Source organism: Ciona intestinalis, chromosome 12 (genome assembly GCF_000224145.3).
Source record: "Ciona intestinalis chromosome 12, KH, whole genome shotgun sequence".
NCBI lineage: Eukaryota > Metazoa > Chordata > Ascidiacea > Phlebobranchia > Cionidae > Ciona > Ciona intestinalis.
The window spans coordinates 89297-108232 of NC_020177.2; the positions used below are offsets into that span (position 1 = coordinate 89297).

At 37.9% G+C, this 18936-nt stretch overlaps 1 protein-coding gene and 2 long non-coding RNA genes across 3 annotated transcripts; 1 reads left to right on the forward strand and 2 right to left on the reverse strand.

Moving 5' to 3' along the window:
• Positions 1–617: 617 nt before the first annotated feature.
• LOC101242696 (autophagy-related protein 2 homolog B-like) lies at positions 618–17113 on the forward strand. Its single transcript, XM_004226664.4, has 30 exons — positions 618–758; positions 919–1100; positions 1434–1608; positions 1972–2121; positions 2554–2746; positions 3058–3212; positions 3470–4313; positions 4553–4758; positions 4931–5066; positions 5433–5532; positions 5789–5882; positions 5943–6159; positions 6463–6592; positions 6885–7034; positions 7321–7480; positions 7935–8033; positions 8233–8332; positions 8709–8875; positions 9200–9438; positions 9759–9865; positions 10330–10538; positions 11074–11180; positions 12077–12119; positions 12336–12707; positions 12910–13336; positions 13620–13729; positions 14083–14383; positions 14749–14860; positions 15177–15333; positions 15582–17113. The coding sequence occupies exons 1-30, from the start codon at positions 675–677 to the stop codon at positions 15762–15764; spliced, it is 5709 nt and encodes a 1902-aa protein (XP_004226712.2). The 5' UTR covers positions 618–674; the 3' UTR covers positions 15765–17113.
• Positions 7013–8308, reverse strand: LOC113474784. Its single transcript, XR_003396471.1, has 3 exons — positions 8222–8308; positions 7917–8069; positions 7013–7100 (listed from the first exon to the last, which is right to left on the reverse strand). It is a non-coding gene; the product is annotated as an uncharacterized LOC113474784 (long non-coding RNA).
• Positions 9327–11100, reverse strand: LOC113474787. Its single transcript, XR_003396474.1, has 3 exons — positions 11014–11100; positions 10322–10455; positions 9327–9431 (listed from the first exon to the last, which is right to left on the reverse strand). It is a non-coding gene; the product is annotated as an uncharacterized LOC113474787 (long non-coding RNA).
• Positions 17114–18936: the final 1823 nt, after the last annotated feature.

Consider the following 18936-nt stretch of genomic DNA (forward strand, 5'->3'; position numbering starts at 1 on the left):
ATAAATAGGTTACACTTATTTAATATTTTAACTTTTAAACAAAACCCCCCAAATAAAAATAAAATTAATATGGAAATACTATTTCTATCCTCTTGTCTTTGTTTTGATTTGCACCAGCTGTTTCTGATCACGTGACATTTTATAAACAAACAAAAGCAAAGTTTGTGAAAGTTTTTGTTGTTGGGTTAAATGATATATTGACGTTTTTATCAGGATATAGAACAAGCTATTTGTACGTGGACTTTAAAAAGTGATGCCTTTTGGAACGGGACTACATACCTTTATCGTTACCGATTTATGCGAAATACTAACTTTATGTTGAGGGTTTCCGTTTAATAAAGAATATGCTACCAATGTAACTTAAGTGTTTGTTATAAAGTTAAACCGTTTGTAGCTTTTTGCTTCTATATGTGATTGTTTTTATAAGCGAACAATATAAGTATTAGTGAAGAATCTTTTGTTAAATATTAGACAAAACTCCATATAAGGGTATGAACCTATGGAATGGGTTTAGTGATTAAGGTTTCTTAACTAGCAGTCTAACACCACATTATGTCGTATCATGTAATATCCTGGAATATTTATTTACATCATAAAATATCGATATTGTTTCCCAACACATCCTTTCAGATTAACTCGTTTATTTTCTTTGTTTGTTTAACTTACGCCCTACGATGCCTTGGTTGCCGTTTCCCGAGTCAATCAAGAAGAGAGCGTGTCGGTATTTACTTCAGCATTATCTGGGAAAGTTTCTACAGGTTGGTTGTGGATGTTATACCTTGGTCCATGCGTGTTCTTCTGCTGATGATAAATGAACATTTTTGGTTTCAAAATGTTTCTAAGGTCTTTTACCAGCTGTATAATTTCAGATTTGTTGTTTATGTTATAACTCGACAGTGAGCATGAGGTGTATTACAGGAGAAACTCCGTCTTGATCAACTTAGCTTGGACCTCTACAGTGGGAAAGGTTGTGTTGAAAACGTGATGCTAGATGTTTATTCAGTGAATGAATTGCTCACACAGTTTCATGTTCCTATTGAGATGGTATCAGGAGATATTGCGTCAATATCTGTGATGATACCATGGTCTAATTTATTAAGGTTAGTTTAACAATGCAGTTGTGGTCACTTGTGTATTAATTCTGTTTGCAATATAGTTATAATCTGTTTTGTGATTTGCATAATCATACCTAAACCATTGGTGTAACAATATGAATGCCTGAGGACTGAGGTCACATTTCAGCCCAACTTTTGAAACATTGGTGACATCATATGTTTTAGCACCTTAAGTTTTACACCTAAACAGATTTTACTTTGCTGTTAGGTGTCTAGACAAACAAACAGGTTTTTACTAAACATCAAACAATGTGATGCTTATACTCACAACTATAATTACATTCTTATATAAATAAATAAATAACAACTTTATTCTAGTGAGAACTGCATAGTAGAGATAAAGGGACTTCATATAAAGGTAGCTATGAACCACCAACGGCCCGCCAACTTTGCTGACATGACTGACTCGTTCTACGAATCATACGGCAGCATGTCAACCTCGATGCAGCTTGCACAGGAATGTTTCAAACAACAGGAAGAAGATATTAAACAGGTTTGATTGACAGGTTGATAAGCAATTCATAATTCTACGCAGTGTTTCGTGCCAAAAATTGCATAATAAAGAACGCGTAATATTAGCAATAGCATGCAATGACATGATGTAGCTACAACATTTTATTTTTTTTATACCTATCCCAAAAAAACATGTCTCTTTAAATGGTCCTGTATTCCCGATAATAGGATTAAGCCCCCTATCCCCCAACCCAAAATATTTTTAATACTTTAACCCTAAAGCTGAATACCCCAGATCTGTATGATTTAATGCCTGTTGTATTATAATAAATATTAAAAGTTTGCCCACCAACCTATTACAACCCCAACCACAAATATTCCCCCCCTCCAACCTCCACCACAGAACAAAGACAGCGGTTCAATGTTCGAAGGGTTGGAATTATTCGCAAAAACAATCGAAAATATTTTGTCTCGGGTGAAAATCAAGTTTTCTGATGTAAAGTTTGGGTTCGAACATTTTAATTATCAATCAAATAAACGGATCAGACTGGAGGTGAGGTTAATGCTGTGTTTGGTGTGATGTGTGCTGAATCTATTACTGTACAAAAGTAGTGCAGCCAATTTCATTGACACTTAAGCTGTTAGAAATACTGAAGTGTCGGTCAAATACAACTTAACTTATGTAAACACCTGTGAAAAGTGGTGCAACCAATTCAAGGTTATTGTTTTGTTTACACTTTGTAAAACTAGTTCTGTAAAAAGTGGTTGCCCGTGTTTTTAACGTGTGTTATCTTTTCATTGTTTTAATTTATATGACCATTGTTACTTTATTATAGAAATTAAATAAATTGCATGCTATGTAATAACAAACATCCCAGACCCATTTAAGCGTCCTTTTGATGTTTTACTTCAAGGAATTCTCATTTTATAAATAATCCTCAACTAATGAATGAAGTAACTAATAAATATCAACCGCACACTCCAGTTATCCATCAACGAACTTCAGTATTTTGATGAAGTGACAATGAACAGCCAACAAACCAACCAACCCACATTTAACGAGGGAACCGAACACCTCACCAACTTATTAAACCAAACCATCACCAACTCATGCAAGAGATTCCAAATATCGGGCCTTGACCTTCATATGACCTCCATTATTGACCAGGAGGGCGAAGGTGAGTTGGGTCATAGGCGTAAATAGGGGGGTGGCTAGGTGGTTTAACACACCCATATATAGCCAGTGGTTAATGTTAGATGGTCTGGGGTGGTCTTTTGGCCCAACTTTTGAAACAATTTGGGATTATAGTGGGTTAGGGTAGTATTACCTAATTAAGTTGTGTTGGCAGTATGTTTTGGAGATGACCTTAATAGGTTGTTGAAATGATGGTTTCCTAAAATAAGTTGTCGCTTAGAAGTTTATCTGAGTTTTAACATAGTAGGAAGTCAACAACTGCTTATATTCATCATTATATACGTTGTATTACAGAGATGATATACGACATGTCACCAACATTAATTGCATCGTGTTATGGTAAACACGAGTTGAAGGTTCGTATAAAACATAAAGAACAAATACCTGGACCAAAGATGGAGTTGGATTTCTTTATCGGGTCGTGTTTCGTATTCCTTACTCCAAAACAAGTAAGAATGATGGGATGTGATCTAAATATCCTCGCATGGGAAATGACAGTTGGTAATACACCTTGTGCCTGTTTACAAGTTACCACGTGTGACAACCTTTAGTGACCAGTGAATTGGAGCAATTGTCGTTAGGTGTCTAAGAACACATATACCCACAATGGTAGCAACAACGGGTCTTGAACTCGCATCTTTTGCACCCCGGCTGTTGCTTACTTTTGTTCATTTTATATTTTCAATTTTTATCGTTTCACCTCCAGATCCACCTTCTTATCAACGTCCTCCAAGAAATATCCGAGCCACTTGGTGGCGGTATATCACACAGGGACAGCGCGTTTAGTCTGGATCGGAACATCCAAGCCCCTGATGTTGCTCCCCCTGGTCGTGGAAGGGAGGAGAGGTTTTACTTGATGTCGGCGTCATCCACGTTGTACCAAGTTAACGGTGACTCACAGTGCGGGGAAATGTCGGGCACGAGTTGTGGAAGTAGTTGTAGTTCAGCTGGTGAGTCCGTAGACCCCGCGCAGTTTAATATGGAGCGCAAGAAGCGGGGTAGAAGAAAAGGCAGGACATCGGAGTCAGCGGGGGTGGATTGTGTTTCGTTTCAATCGCAGTTGGACTTCAGCTTGCTTGTTGTTACCGTGTTACATGTAGACCCAATATTTCGTGGCCAGAAAGTTGGTAAAGATGACTTGAAAGGGGCGTGTGGTGCGAGCTCGTATTTATCGGAAATTGCGTCAAAGTATTTCAAGAAAGCTGAGACGGGTGTGGACGGTGATCTGTTTGAAAACCGAGCGAAAATGTCAGGTTGGTGTGAGACGCACGATCATCTAAGGTTTGTGGGACGTCCTGTGCATGTACAACACCAACAGAAGGAAGGAGGAGCGTCCCATCTTGCATCCCTCCATGTATCAGCATCCCTGGGTGATGTGGACTTCGTGGAGTGTCTACGGCGGACCGAGGAAGATCAAGGATCCTCGTGGAAGTTTAATCAAATCCTTGCATTTAACGAAAGAAATCCTTCGGAGAAATCCCTTCAAATAAATATCGATCGTGAAGAATTGAAACACTCGATACACAACGATGTTAAGATTCAACTTGCAGGTTTGTGTGTGTTTATATCAGTTTGTTCTTATGTATACACCAACTTGTTGTGTTAGTTATTTGGTTCAGTATTTGGATAGTGTTTGACTCCCTTAGGCAACTCAATATATAACTTTCCCATCTTCCTTATGGAGTAAAGTGACGCTGACAACTCAAAATATTTCGTTAATTATTTCTTCCCATCTTTTTCTTCATAAATATAGCAAATAATAAAGATTGATGTTGCCATGTTCCCCCAGATTGCACATGCGAAGTTGACATCAGCATCGTGGATAGGTTAAGCACATTATTGAACTATCCATGCAGTGGTATGGGCTCGGCCGGTCAATACTCATTATACAGAACATCAGGAAACAATCAGTCGATATTCCAGAAGGTTTTAGATGAGGATGCTGAACGTAAAGTTTCTTCATTCGATGTCAATTTATCATGTCCTAATGTTAAGGTTAGTTGTTACTATTTATCCTCGTGTGGCGGGCAATGACATTCGTTATACCACGGGTGTTCTGTTTCATACACCCTATGCCCGCTCATGAGTTACCACATATGTAACTTATATATCAATGCACCTTAGCCCGACAGTGAGCATGAGCTTCAATGATAAAACATCTTCTTAGATCATCCTGTTGTTCCCGATCCCTGACTTACGATCGGAGATGGATCGCAGACCTTGGTTCAAACAATCCATTAGAGAGGAACAAATGCATTGTATGTTGCACGAGTTGCAACTATCAACACAGTTTGTTAACCAAGGTGTGTATGCTGGTGTGGAGGTGTTAGGTCATCACTCCCCAACCCCGGGTCCCAAACCCATAAACTTATGGGCTAGGGCCAGTCAGGTGTGCCTTGGTGCTGGCCTAAAATATAACTCTACAAGCAATAAGCGACAAACAGTTACAATTCACAAAGCTTTTGAATGTTACTGGTAAAAGTTAAATTATTTTATGTGCTCACAAAAAGTTTAATGGAATGTAGTTTTGAAGGTTACAAATTTATTGAAGGTGAGCACCATTTTATTAAGTTGGGTCTCCTACTACAGTAGTTCACAAAGTATTTAGACCTCCATTGTAACATTTGTAAGAGTTAAATTATTTTACAAAACTTGTATGAAACTTACAGATGACGTCACCCAGTACAGCAGCAACTTTTCCCACCACAAACAAGTATATATGATGCAAGTCAAACAAATTGAACTACTTTACGCTGAGAATAATAAAAAGTAAGAATACTAAAGTTTGATTGCTTGAATGCAAGAGACAAAATATAGTTATTCATTCTATATACCCCGGATTCTATATATATTCCTCATACACCCATGATGTCGGATGGCAGACGTACATTGCTACAATGGAATAAACTTTTTACCGGTAGAGCAGTTCCGAGCATTATACCTGGTAGCAACAGAATATGTTTATACATGACCCTCTATATACACAGCAAAATATATCCATATTATAACTACCCTCAAACAACAGACCCCCCAAACAGTTCCTGATGGCGAAACAAAAGCGCGATGCTTCTCCGCATGATAAGAAATCCACATCCGACATGGACTTCCCTTATTTAAAGGTTGGTGGAAAGTTTGTACAAGAAATATGTTGTGTTACCATCACTCTTGTTGTTACCCAGGTGACCATCCAACCCCCACAACCCCCCGACTTCAACCCAAACTTTACTTTATACGAAACAACCAACAACTCCACGTTTCCACCTAGTGACCAAAACACGGGCTCATATTGGCAGAATACTTCGGTGTTTGGGTTGGGAGAAAACGGGTTGAATGAAGAGATTTCACCTTTTTCTAAACGGAAAGTTGTTTATGTGAACGAGGACGTGGTGATGCCGGGTAAGATGGTTTGTGATAAATGACTTGGTTTGTGGATTTGTCTTGTCTCTTGTGTTTAGTTTTTATTATAAACCCTTTGAATGAGAATGAAGTTATGTGAGGTTACCTGGTGTTAGGCTGTGTTTAGTAAGTAAGGTGTAACCTATGTTTTAGAGCAGATAAATTAAACAACTATGGCTATCCTATAAATTTTAGGGTAATGGGCCTCGCCTAGTCCTAGGTTCTTGCCCATACCCATGTATAATAAATCTCAAATACAACATAAGCAAACATGTTTACCCAACAAATACACACCCACCCCAGGCAACTGTGATGAAATCCAAACTTTTACATCGCACGCCACACAAACCTCATCCTTATCATTGGATGTCTACCTCCCTCATGTGGTGGCTACTCTGCATTCAAAAGATTTCCTCGAGAATATTTACAACAGGTGCGGTATTGTTGGAAAAGTTGATTACGTATTTATTCTAAGTTAATTTTTTGCTACTGATAATTACTTGCTTGTGTTAGTGTTACATTCTGTATGGGTGAGGCCCTACACTGTATCGGTCATAAATACGGATTCAATCACTATGTTCGGTTTAATGTCGCTTATTTAAATGTCTTAATTTTTAGGGTGATTTAATTAGACCAGATTTGACCATTTCCACGTCATTAGCATTAAATCAACATTACTTGCTAATTATTATATTCCATCACCAATAACTTTCACTTACCCCCAGGATCGGCAACGACTTGTTGTTATGGCGACCCGCAGCCCCCCAACCTTTTGGAGCATCTACCTTCACCTCAACCATCCTCCCAACCACACTTCCACACCAACCAATATTCGACCCAAACATGAGGCCGAAGTTCTTCGCTTGCAACTCAAGGTGGGTACGTGGGTAATGCTCAAAGTTTATATGGGTGAGGTGCTACAACGAGGCATGCCATGGGACCTGTGATGCTCCTTTAGTTAGGCAACCATAGATGTAGCTCCAGCTGGGACAATATTGATGCCACGGGTCTCCTCTTGCCCAGATTATGCATTAAAACAAGTCAGTTAATTCCCCTTTTACTTTGGGTATCTTTAAAGGGGACTACGATTCTATAAACCATAAAAGGTTGCGAAACATTAATTTAGAAAGAGCGTTAACCCCCACCCACCCATAACAACAGAGATGGTTCAGACTCGGATTATTCCGACGATGCAGTTCCTCCATATAAGGAAACATTGCGTGAAAGTTTCAGTAAAAAGGAAAGTTCGATTGCCGTCACATTGAACATCAACCAAGGGAGCGTGACGGCTAACTGCGCTAAGGGACAACTTATGTTAAAGGTATGGGACATCTGCTATTGCGTCATAGGAAACAACCAGGGTACTTATTCGAATATATGCCCAATGTTACCTTTGCTTGTTACATTATAGTTAACATGTTCCCAAATTATTCACATAGGGTAATAAATTGATTCAAGGGCCATTGTTTAGGTGCCTATGTACAATTATACTCACTAAAATTATTTTGAAAAATACTGTAAAACATGATTGAATCCCAATGTACAGCCACAAGCGTTTTACTAAATCATTGTGATATAGTTGTAAACATTGAAACATCTGCTATATTAATGAGTCTAATGAGTCTATACGCGATAATTGTAACCTTGATATTCATAATTAAGATTTTATATAACATACACCAAAAAGTGTTGGCATCATCAGTGCTTGTAAAAGACTGAGTAGACTTGGTGAAACATCTGCTATGGTATATACTCACACTACATTATATCCACAGATTGAAAACGGAAGTTTATTTTATGTTGGTGGATACGAAGGGGATTCCAACCTTGATTATGTTTGTATTGATATGGAAGGCTGTTGGTTGTTTTACAAGGTAAGCAATTGATAGCATGGTGTTGGGTTCAAGTCCCTGTGTGGGTGCTATGATTATTTGTGTGTAATGGAAAAATAAAGCTCATAAAACCCAATGCAACTAAATGGGTTGTCTTATTTGAAAATGGGTTTATACGTATTGTTTATATTATGACGTTATACATGATTACATTATGACATCACACCAACCTGTACAACAGGAAAACGGTCGAACTTCATTTAATCTTCCATCGACGTCCACACCAAGCAACATGGAGACCATCATATTTCCCACTTCATCTATGGTTAATATGTGTTTCAGTAAGTTGTGGTTAATATATGTTTCAGTAAGTTGTGGTTAATATATGTTTCAGTAAGTTGTGGTTAATATGTGTTTCAGTAAGTTGTGGTTAATATATGTTTCAGTAAGTTGTGGTTAATATATGTTTCAGTAAGTTGTGGTTAATATGTGTATAACTGGGCAAGACACTTAAAGAACATTGCTATAACTCAGTAGTCACTAAATGTGTTGTTGCCCTGTCACGCAAGGATAATTTGGGCTCAATTTTGCCAATATTCTTTGTCCTCTGACAAGTCCTCTCTTGGTTGAAACATGGGCTTTAGTGAGACACACCCGAGAGCTAGAATGTTGATATATCATCCCAACACACATGATTTATAACCCATCATATTCCAGACAAAGGTCGGCACAGTAGCGGTGATGGGAGGGACCGTATGGTCACCATGGTTGTCAAGTTAGATTATGAACAACCCAGCCTCAAACACTGTGTGTTGTCAACCTTACTATCGGGGGCGACACTTCATCATAAGTTTGTGCAGCAAGATGTTAATTGGTTGAATCAGGTGGGTGGTGTGGTATTGCTAGTAATATCTAGTGTAGAGGTGTCTTTGTTTGTTTCTTTTTACCCTGAGGCAAGCTACACTGTAGCGTAAATGTCTCTTAAAAAAACAAACAAAGAAATATTTATGCTGACCTGCGCTCAACAACGCTGGGTGTACCAATTATAAATATAAATGTTGAATTAAATGTAACCAGCCTTTCATCTGCCTCACTGGTGTACCAGAGGAACCATAAAATAATATGCCTGTTCGAAGGTACAACGTAATGAACCTGTTATTTAATTTTATACCGAAAAACTCTTCCCAACTTACCCCTAATACTTGCAGATCACGGACTTCTTCGATCTCACCGACCACGAGGTGCTTGGCTACAAACCACCATCCATTATCACACAACTTCATCTCCATTTTGATCGATGTTGTGTCAAGTATCATCCCCCATCGTGCCCAGTTGGTGCGCTCGCCACTCTTCATTCCTTCTCTCTATCATCGAACATGGTGGCGGGATCTCCTTCATCATTACTTCATATACTCATCGATAATGCTTCATTGTTCCTCACTAAAAGGTTTGTGATGTCATAATTATGGGGTTGTATATGGGTGAGGTCGTCAAGGACCTGGGATTTATACCAGAGTTGGTTTTGTTAGGTACGTAACATTATAACTATGAGGTATAGGGTTCAAGTCCTAGTGCTTGTATTAAGTTGTATACACGCACTACCGTATATTAACAGGATTATTCATTCTAAGTTTAGATTAACTTTCTCATGGTTGATTAAAATATATTAATTTGTTTCCAACATTAAGTACACCTTGATGACCCCATGCTAACTGCCAAGCTAACCCCTATTTTTCCCTGCATAAATAACCCCCTATATTCACCCAGTGACGCACGTGAAGTTAGATCTATGAAGGATTACGTTTGTGTGGTTGAAGTTGGATTGTTGGAAGTTTGTTTGAAAATCAACAACTCAACAAAACAAACGGATAATGGTAAGATGGTGCTATTGTTATGTCATAGTTACTTATAATTGGTATTGTGGTGCAATGAAATTTCCATCTAAATTATAAGTTGATTGTTTTACAACATCCATTCTCCTTATGCCTGCAATGTTTTGACTAGCTATTCAGGTTTGCTTCATATAAGTTAGCATATACAATGTTGGGGTAATGAGCCAACTCTGGCCTAAACCCCCGGTCCCATGGCTTGCCTCACTGTAGGACTGGGTCATCTATCACATATATAATATCTTAAATATTCCAAGCTATATAAAGAAAAGTATTGCAGTGCCTCATGTAACCCAATGAACATATTAACATATTATAATGTAACAAATAGAGAGTTTTATTCGAATAAGAGACGGACGATGCCATTTTAGACGAAATATATTTCTTTTATTATACAATTCTTGGTTTTGAGTTTTTATCCTAATAATACAACCCCTCTACCCTCCCAGAGAAGATGAAACACCCCCTGATAGATTTATCCATCTTCAACAACAAGGTAAAGATTCAAACATGTTCCGATTCATTTGGAGCGTTATTCACCATCATAAAGAAGTTTGTGGAGGAAATGGAGGCTTCTATGAACAAACAAACAAATGTTATGACATCACAATCCATTCATACATCGCATGATGATGTCATAATCAAATCCACAGAAGAGGTTTGTTTACGTAACAATAAACTTGCTCGCTGCTACCATTGTAGGCGTATGTGTCCTTGGGCAAGACACTTAACGGCAATTGCTCCAACCCAGTGGTCACTAATGGGTTGTCCAAATTATCAGCTATACAGAAAACTAACCAAGTTACATACGTGGTAACTCGTAAGCGGGCAAGGAGTGTATGAAACAGAACACCCGTGTTATAACGACTGTCGTTGCTCGGTCATGCTAGGATAAATAAGTTACATACGTGGTAACTTGTAAGCGAACACGAGGTGTATGAAACAGAACACCTGTGTTATAACAACTGTCGTTGCCCCGCCATGCGAGGATAAATAAGTTACATACGTGGTAACTTGTAAGCGGACACGAGGTGTATGAAACAGAACACCTGTGTTATAACAACTGTCGTTGCCCCACCATGCGAGGATACAAGTTACATTAATTCACTAATAATGTTAAAATATAGTCCCACCTGTAAAATATGTTCCACATGCTTATATTACACCAAACCAACCCATAATAATTGTTCCAGGCCATGTTAGCATCGCATGAAAGTTTGTACCAAGACACGGTGAGTGACTTACTTGCTGACGCCATGGTTGACGTGGAAACCGATGATGTCATCACATCTGTACAAAGGTAAGTGTTGCGCAATATGTGGTTTCTATTATTGGTGGAATATACAACGGATGATCTGAAAACAATACTATTTTATGTTATGCTTGATGGCAGAAATAATGGAAAATTATTTTCTAGTGTTTCCCAATATTTTTCCACAGTGCTTCCCAATATTTTTCTACAGTGTTTTTCAATATTTTTCCATTGTGTTTCCCAATATTTTTCTACAGTGTTTTTCATTGTTTTTCCATAGTGTTTTTCAATATTTTTCTACAGTGTTTTTCAATATTTTTCTACAGTGTTTTCCAATATTTTTCCATTGTGTTTCCCAATATTTTTCTACAGTGTTTTCCAATATTTTTCCACAGTGCTTCCCAATAGTTTTCCACAGTGTTTTCGAATATTTTTCTACAGTGTTTTTCAATATTTTTCCATAGTGTTTTTCAATATTTTTCTACAGTGTTTTCCAATATTTTTCCATTGTGTTTCCCAATATTTTTCTACAGTGTTTTTCAATATTTTTTTACAGTGTTTTCCAATATTTTTCTACAGTGTTTTCCAATATTTTTCCATTGTGTTTCCCAATATTTTTCTACAGTGTTTTTCATTGTTTTTCCATAGTGTTTTTCAATATTTTTCCAATATTTTTCCATTGTGTTTCCCAATATTTTTCTACAGTGTTTTTCAATATTTTTTTACAGTGTTTTCCAATATTTTTCTACAGTGTTTCCCAATATTTTTCCATTGTTTCCCAATATTTTTTTACACAGTGTTTCCTAATATTTTTCTACAGTGTTTCCCAATATTTTTCCACAGTGTTTTTCATTATTTTTCCACAGTGTTTCCCAATTTTTTTCACAGTGTTTTTCATTATTTTTCTACAGTGTTTCCCAATATTTATTCCACCCATTACACAGGTCACCTGAGCACGTCCTACTCACCTCTCATGCAACAGACCAAGTAAGATGTGGATTTAAAAGTTTGAAAATATTTCTTTGAATTTAACTGACAAACAATCTTTAAACGGCCAATTTTTCTAACGGAATTAACTGAAATGTTTAGTATTAATAAAATAGCATAGTTAACATAAGTTTGAGCTGTACCTATAGTGTGTCATCATTCATCATCTATTTTCAAGTTACTTCACCCCACTAAACAACCCTGTAACCCCCGCAGCCTCCCGAAGTAATGACCCCTGATGAGTTCATGACCTCGACCTCATTCGAACCCGACGACACCCAGTTCTGCATCATCGAGGACCCCGGGTTTGGGGGGTTTAACGAGAACGAGCCTGAGGTGCGTTACATCATCGATGATGATGTCATCAGTTACCATGAAAACCACTTTACCCCCGTCCTGGGGAAGACGGATCAACTCAGCGCTCCGGATTCCTTTTCCCCCCCTGAGATGAGATACTCAGTGAAGGACCTCACATGTGTATGGATGATGTATGGGGGTTGCGACTTCACAACTATTGACGGGAAAACTAAAGACACAAAGATGAAGTTGAGAGATGAAAATACTTTGATGGAATTTCATTTATCAAAGGTTGGTTTATTTAATCGGCTGATGCAACTATGCTTGTTTATCTCTATGTTTCATTTTTCATTCCCCCAAAAACATGTACAGTAATGTTAAATGTATAATTAGATTACTGTACAAGTTATACGTGGAAAGCTGCAGGACTAGAAAATTCCATTCATGATAAATTAGATATACCAAGATTAAAGATCCAATATCCATTTGTCAGGTTCGATTCCGACACGAGATATACGGGGAGGAAAGCAAGGAAGCCGCTCGTACCGTGCTCATCGTGACAGAGTTCGAGATCAGAGATCGACTCCAAACATCACAGATAAATAAGTTCCTTTACCAGTTCCATAGTGAAGCAAGTCCCAAGCAATCACAAGCAAACATGCTTATTGTGAAAGCTCTACAATATAAACCCGAGAAGTCGGGAAGTTCCATTGAATGCAAGTTGAAGGTCTCCCTCCAACCACTGAGGTTAAATGTTGATCAAGATGCCTTGGATTTCATCACAAAGTTTTTCGACTCAGTTTCGATTCTGATCTCAAAGTCAGATAGTGATGTCACAGAGCATACTGTTCCTCATGAATTGGTGGCCAATCCTCCAGTGATAAAGACGGCGACAGACGATGCGCATGAGGCAGTGGAAGGTGAGGGTGGTTTTATTGAACATCTTCCTAAGATTTATTCAAAGTTGGCCCATTATCCTGGCACCCAGGGTGCTGCAACCCATTATCCACCACTGGGTTGGTGTAATGTCACACCCAAGGCCACATATGCCCATAATTGTACTAGAATTAAACTTTAGACTTTTGTATCCTTTGGTTACAACGCAAGCGCCTAACTACTTACCCACAGCGCACGACAAAAAGTCTTTACAAACACATTCCCACTATTTCCATCATCTCAACATAAACCAACCTTGTATTACAGAGGACACCACTGACGCATCACAAACACCTTTATTCTTCCGTGAAATTATTTTCTCCCCTGAAGTTCCAATCCGACTTGATTACCACGGGAAGCATATCGATACTGACCAGGTAGTTATGATGGTGGTGTAGTATCTTGGGTCTATATGGGTCTGAGGTCCCAATATCTGTTATAGTTAAGTATCTCAAGAAGACATGCACACAATGGTAGCAGCATTGAGCCTTGAACTTATACACCAGGCTCTGGCGCCATGCTTTCTAAAAAATCTATCTTAGACTTTAATATACCTTTAGCTTCAATTATTTATCTTTAGAACTTGATGAATTTAGCTGAAACTATTCCCGCTATCCAGGTATAATGTACGTTCACTTCCAAGTATGTGTCCCGAAATTGTATATTGTAGATGTTAAATTATTGTGGCAGAAGATTTGTTCCTTCACAAATACATCTCATTCCTCCCCAGGGTACATTAGCAGGGTTGTTGATGGGGTTGGGGCAGCTTAATTGCTCACAACTTAAACTAAAGAAGATCATCCATCGACATGGGATCCTTGGTGTGGATAAGATGGTAACCTTCATGTTGAATGAATGGGCGGGAGACATCAGGAAGAATCAACTGCCTTCCATACTTGGTGGGGTTGGTCCTCTACATTCGGTGGTTCAATTCTTCCAAGGCGTGCATGACCTTGTTGTGATGCCAGTTGAACAATACAAGAGAGATGGGAGGATTGTGAGGGGGTTGCAACGTGGAACATCTTCCTTTGGTGGGTGGGCTGAGTGGAAGGCTATTGTGGGTGAAGTAGTATGGTCCAGTGTAACCAGATATATATATGATTTGTAGCTTGTAACATGGTAGGTTGAGGTAAGATGGATCATGATCCCATTTCTCTCAATTGGTAGCAAAGAAATATTATTTATAGAATTTTGCAACCGTATCCTCACGAGCAATTCTGTTAACAACACATTAAAAAATAAACTGCAGGGAGTTAACATTTTATCCTTTTCTGTAAGTCTAAACATTCCCCCGATAATGTTCAATCAATTTACCACAAACTCAATACCTTCAGTAACTCGACATGGGATAAACTACCACATTAACTTGCAATGTTAATTATCCCCCACACCCCAGGTGCTTCAGCTACGATGGCAACATTAGAATTAACCAACAGGATGGTATGGTTGGTGCAGAAGGCTGCAGAGACGACGTACGATGTTGTTTCACCCCCTCAACTTCATGTTAAGTAAGATCCTTATCTACAAGCATTATATATATATCGAATGTGAAGTAATGGGCCCAATTTGGCAGAAGTCTTAAACAATGGTCTCATCAATATAGAATATATATCATACACAAAACATTGTAACAATTCATATTTTTGTACAGATACATAAATGAATAATATAATTATCAAGTATAGACTCATTATACTATAGCAGATGTTTCACCAAGTCTACTCAGTCTTTTACAAGCACTGATGATGCCAACACTTTTTGGTGTATGTTATACAAAAATCTTATCAAGCTTATAAAACATAATCAGCAATACTTTTAACCCAGGAGGGAAAAGCGTCAACAAAACTGGCGTAACCTCGGCCCTCATGCGTCGAGACATAAACAACCCAATGATATTCGTGAAGGTTTCAACAACGCGCTTACTGTGGTTAGGAGTGGGGTGTCAGATGCTGCGTATTCTATCGCACGAGTCGCACAAGAGGTCGGTTTATGGGGTTTGTTGCACCCTGGGTGTTGTACCCTGGGTGATGGGGTGATGGGTCAACTCTGGCCAATATTTCAGACTTCTTGGCATGCCTCAATGCAGGACCTCAACATATTCTTAGTAGTATCTTACTAAACATAGAAATATAAATATTAGCCCGACTGTCGTTGCCCCCCTCCCAATATACAAAAGTTAAATATTTAAGTTACATTTATATATAATATAAGTATCACCACCACCCACAGGAACACGAACAGAAAGGCATCACGGGTGCGGTGGGCGGTGTGTTGCGTCATCTACCCCCCACCCTGGTTAAACCAGTGATCATCGCATCGGAGGCAACATCCAATGTTCTGAGTGGGATGCGGAACCAGATCCTTCCTGATGCTAAAAGGGAGGACGATGAAAAGTGGAGGAATGCGTCGTGATCTTGTGCTGGCTGTTGGAATAAGCCAAACTTTTGCAACTGCTTCACTTGACTTTGAACGCCTCCTCCTTTATTTTACAACTGGTGGAATCAAGCGAACTTTGGGAAACACGTTGCTGATTTTCGTGCAATTCGTTTAACACTGTGACGATACACTGTTTGTGATGTCACTGTTACAAACAATCACCTCCATCCAGATTGGAAAGAAGCACGGGGGATTTCAAATTCTGCAGAATATTGCTAACCAGGAAGGCAATCTACTCACAGGTCGTTTGTAATCAATACCGGATAAAACTTTAATCAATCAGCGCAAAAATTGGTGCAAATCCATCATTTCGAAAGGAAAACTGTGCAAGAAATAAATCTTTTCAGTCTGAACCATCATTATTTATGATGTCACAATAGGGATTGTTTAAATCACAAACGGTGCTGTTGTAACTTAAATAATACTAATACTGGAAGTTTGGAAATATCTGGCCATTCATAAAATAAAGTTACTTTCACTCCATGTTTTATGTTTGTTAGCAACTTATTCATGGTGACTTATCTGTTTTGTATTTTGTTTCCATTTAATGCAGAACGATTGTTACTAAGTACACATTGGTAAATTATTATGTGGCAACTTTATATTCAGTACTGCAGTAGAAACGGCTGGCAACACTGTAAGATTGCAGTAACTAAAGGATTTCTAATGTGGAAGAGTGCACCTCCAAAATATAAGCATGACAACGCATAAATACTGAATGCGATAGTAAACCCACCGATCTTTGCCACTCAATCTAAAGGTTGATTTACTTGTGTTGTTATGTATACAGATAAAGGTTCTAATACATAAGTTCTGTATGAAAACAAGCAGAAATAATGTAAGGGTTACTATAATGTAAACATATTGTGCTGTATGGTATATGAAGTTTTTAATCCGGCCCATCACGCGCTCATAATAATGCAAATTTAATTCATATTGTAGGGCAGGGTAAGATGGTTCATGTTTTTACTCTCTTTTATCGACTCATTTGGTTGTAAACAACATTTACCCGAATTATAAAATCTAAAAGAGCGATGTTATTTATTAAAATACGATCGGGTAATATAAAATATTCTGTGCTTACACTGCCCATCTTGCCCTGCAGAACTATATTTCTGCCGTTACTTTATGTGTTAATTGTGGTAGGCATATCCACATGTATTATTAGTAATTCCAAACAGGCCCAAAAAGTTTCCACTCCTAATATATTTGCAATCCACCCATGTTCTATATAAAGCCTGGCGATTCCCATTTTGTAAAAGTTTGTTTTTATTGTTGTTTTAATGCATTCGCTGGTTGGTATGAAATATATTTGAAATATTAGATGTCGGTTTCAATGAAGTCAGTTGTGAACTGCAGATTTTCCGGAAGAAGGTATAAGGTATTTAGTTGATAACAAAGGGCATAGTCATTAGAATACACACCTCTTAACAAGAGGATACTAAGTTCAAGGCTCATCGCTGCTACTATTCTGAGCGTATGTGTCTTAACAATAATTGCTCCTACCCAGTTGTCACTAATGAGTTGTTTAAACTGTCAGCCAAACAAGAAAACAATCAGCAAATTTCAAACACATGATTGTGATTATTGCTGAGCAAACAACAATAATTCGAACAATGAAAACGACAAACAAATACAACTTTATTCCTGTGCAAACATAGTGTGACATTATGGCCTAAGTAAAATACAAACAAAAATCTTCACACCAGTTAAATAAATATTATCTAATGTAACTATGGCCCCTAATTACTTTGAAGCACCCACACCCTTGTAATGGTGGCCTATGACAACTTTGATGGGGAACAACACGCGATTACTTCGTCAACTTTCAAGTATTTGCTGTTGTGTTATCTAACGTTAAACCAACATACACGCAAGGTATAACTAATATGCAAATAATCTGCCTTATTCGTGCGCCTATTAATTATAACAACACACTATGCACACGTGTGCAATGTTACATAAAATAACTCTTAATTCATCTGTTCAAATTAACTAAAAGAATGAAATTAACGGCAAAACGACAATCGTTAAAAACACGCTCTGGGTAAAAACTATTCCGGTAAAAATGTTTAAAACCTCTAAATACTTCCCAAATACTGCTCGTGGCTGTTTTGCAAAAGCTTTTAATTTTCAAATTCCGCTTATAAAGCCTATAATAATTCCAACAAACTAAGATGTTAACTTTAACGGTAGTTATTCTCGACACCGGGCCCGGGGCTCAATAGTTCGCGCGTCTGTCTCGAGTTCGAAGCCTCACGCTGCTACCACTGTGGACGTATGGTAACTTTCCTAACGCCGTGGTCACTGGTTACAGCATATTTGGCTTCAATCCCGATTTGTAGACAATATATTAACAAATTCAAAAAACAATATAACACATATCATAAATTTGACTTGTCTTCTGCACAAGAAAAATTTTCACTCTAAGCACCAGGCTAAAAAAATATCAAGTTAACCAAATTAAACACTTGTGTGAGATGACAGTGTGGCTGCAAACCCACAGTACTGTATAAACTAACATATATTGGGATATATTATGTAATTAGAAGAAAAGTTTGCGTAACTTAAAATATATCGTGTACATAAGCATAACATGGGTAAACAGATATTACACAGATTATGTGATTAATTTGGATTCACATATCAAAAAAGAGTTAAGTGGTGAAATTTTGCATTGTTTAAACGAGTAGCGATGTATGGTCTACCTGCACCCTGTTTAAAAACAAGGCGCCCAAAGGCATTCATGTCATGAAACATGGTGCTGGTTTATGGTTAAAAAACTCCCAATATTCCAGGTACAAACCGCTCTAAACAAACAAGTTTTACAGTTACAAAAAATTATGGTATATAATTATTTAAACAAGTAACAGTGAAATTAAAAAAATCACATAAACATATATGGTTTGTTGAATGATAAGAAAAATGGTAGTTACAAAACATGTTTCTGTTTTATAGTTATTTAGATAACAACTCCAACACTCCAGATACAAACATGGGGTCTAACATAACAAGCAACACATGGAGAACTCTGTTGTTTTAACATCATTATAATGATGACGATGGTGGTTACAATATTATCATCACAACATGGAAGCTTGTGATCTTCAAGTAATTGTTGGTTTTGCTAAGTGGCTTACACAACAAG

Excerpts from the sequence above, each read along its gene's own strand:
- LOC101242696 (XM_004226664.4), top strand. The coding sequence starts at position 675 with ATGCCTTGGTTGCCGTTTCCCGAGTCAATCAAGAAGAGAGCGTGTCGG. Across the intron at positions 6,160-6,462 it reads CGAGGACGTGGTGATGCCGG|GCAACTGTGATGAAATCCAA; the intron begins GTAAGATGGTTT and ends CACCCACCCCAG. Across the intron at positions 14,384-14,748 it reads ACGTGGAACATCTTCCTTTG|GTGCTTCAGCTACGATGGCA; the intron begins GTGGGTGGGCTG and ends CCCACACCCCAG.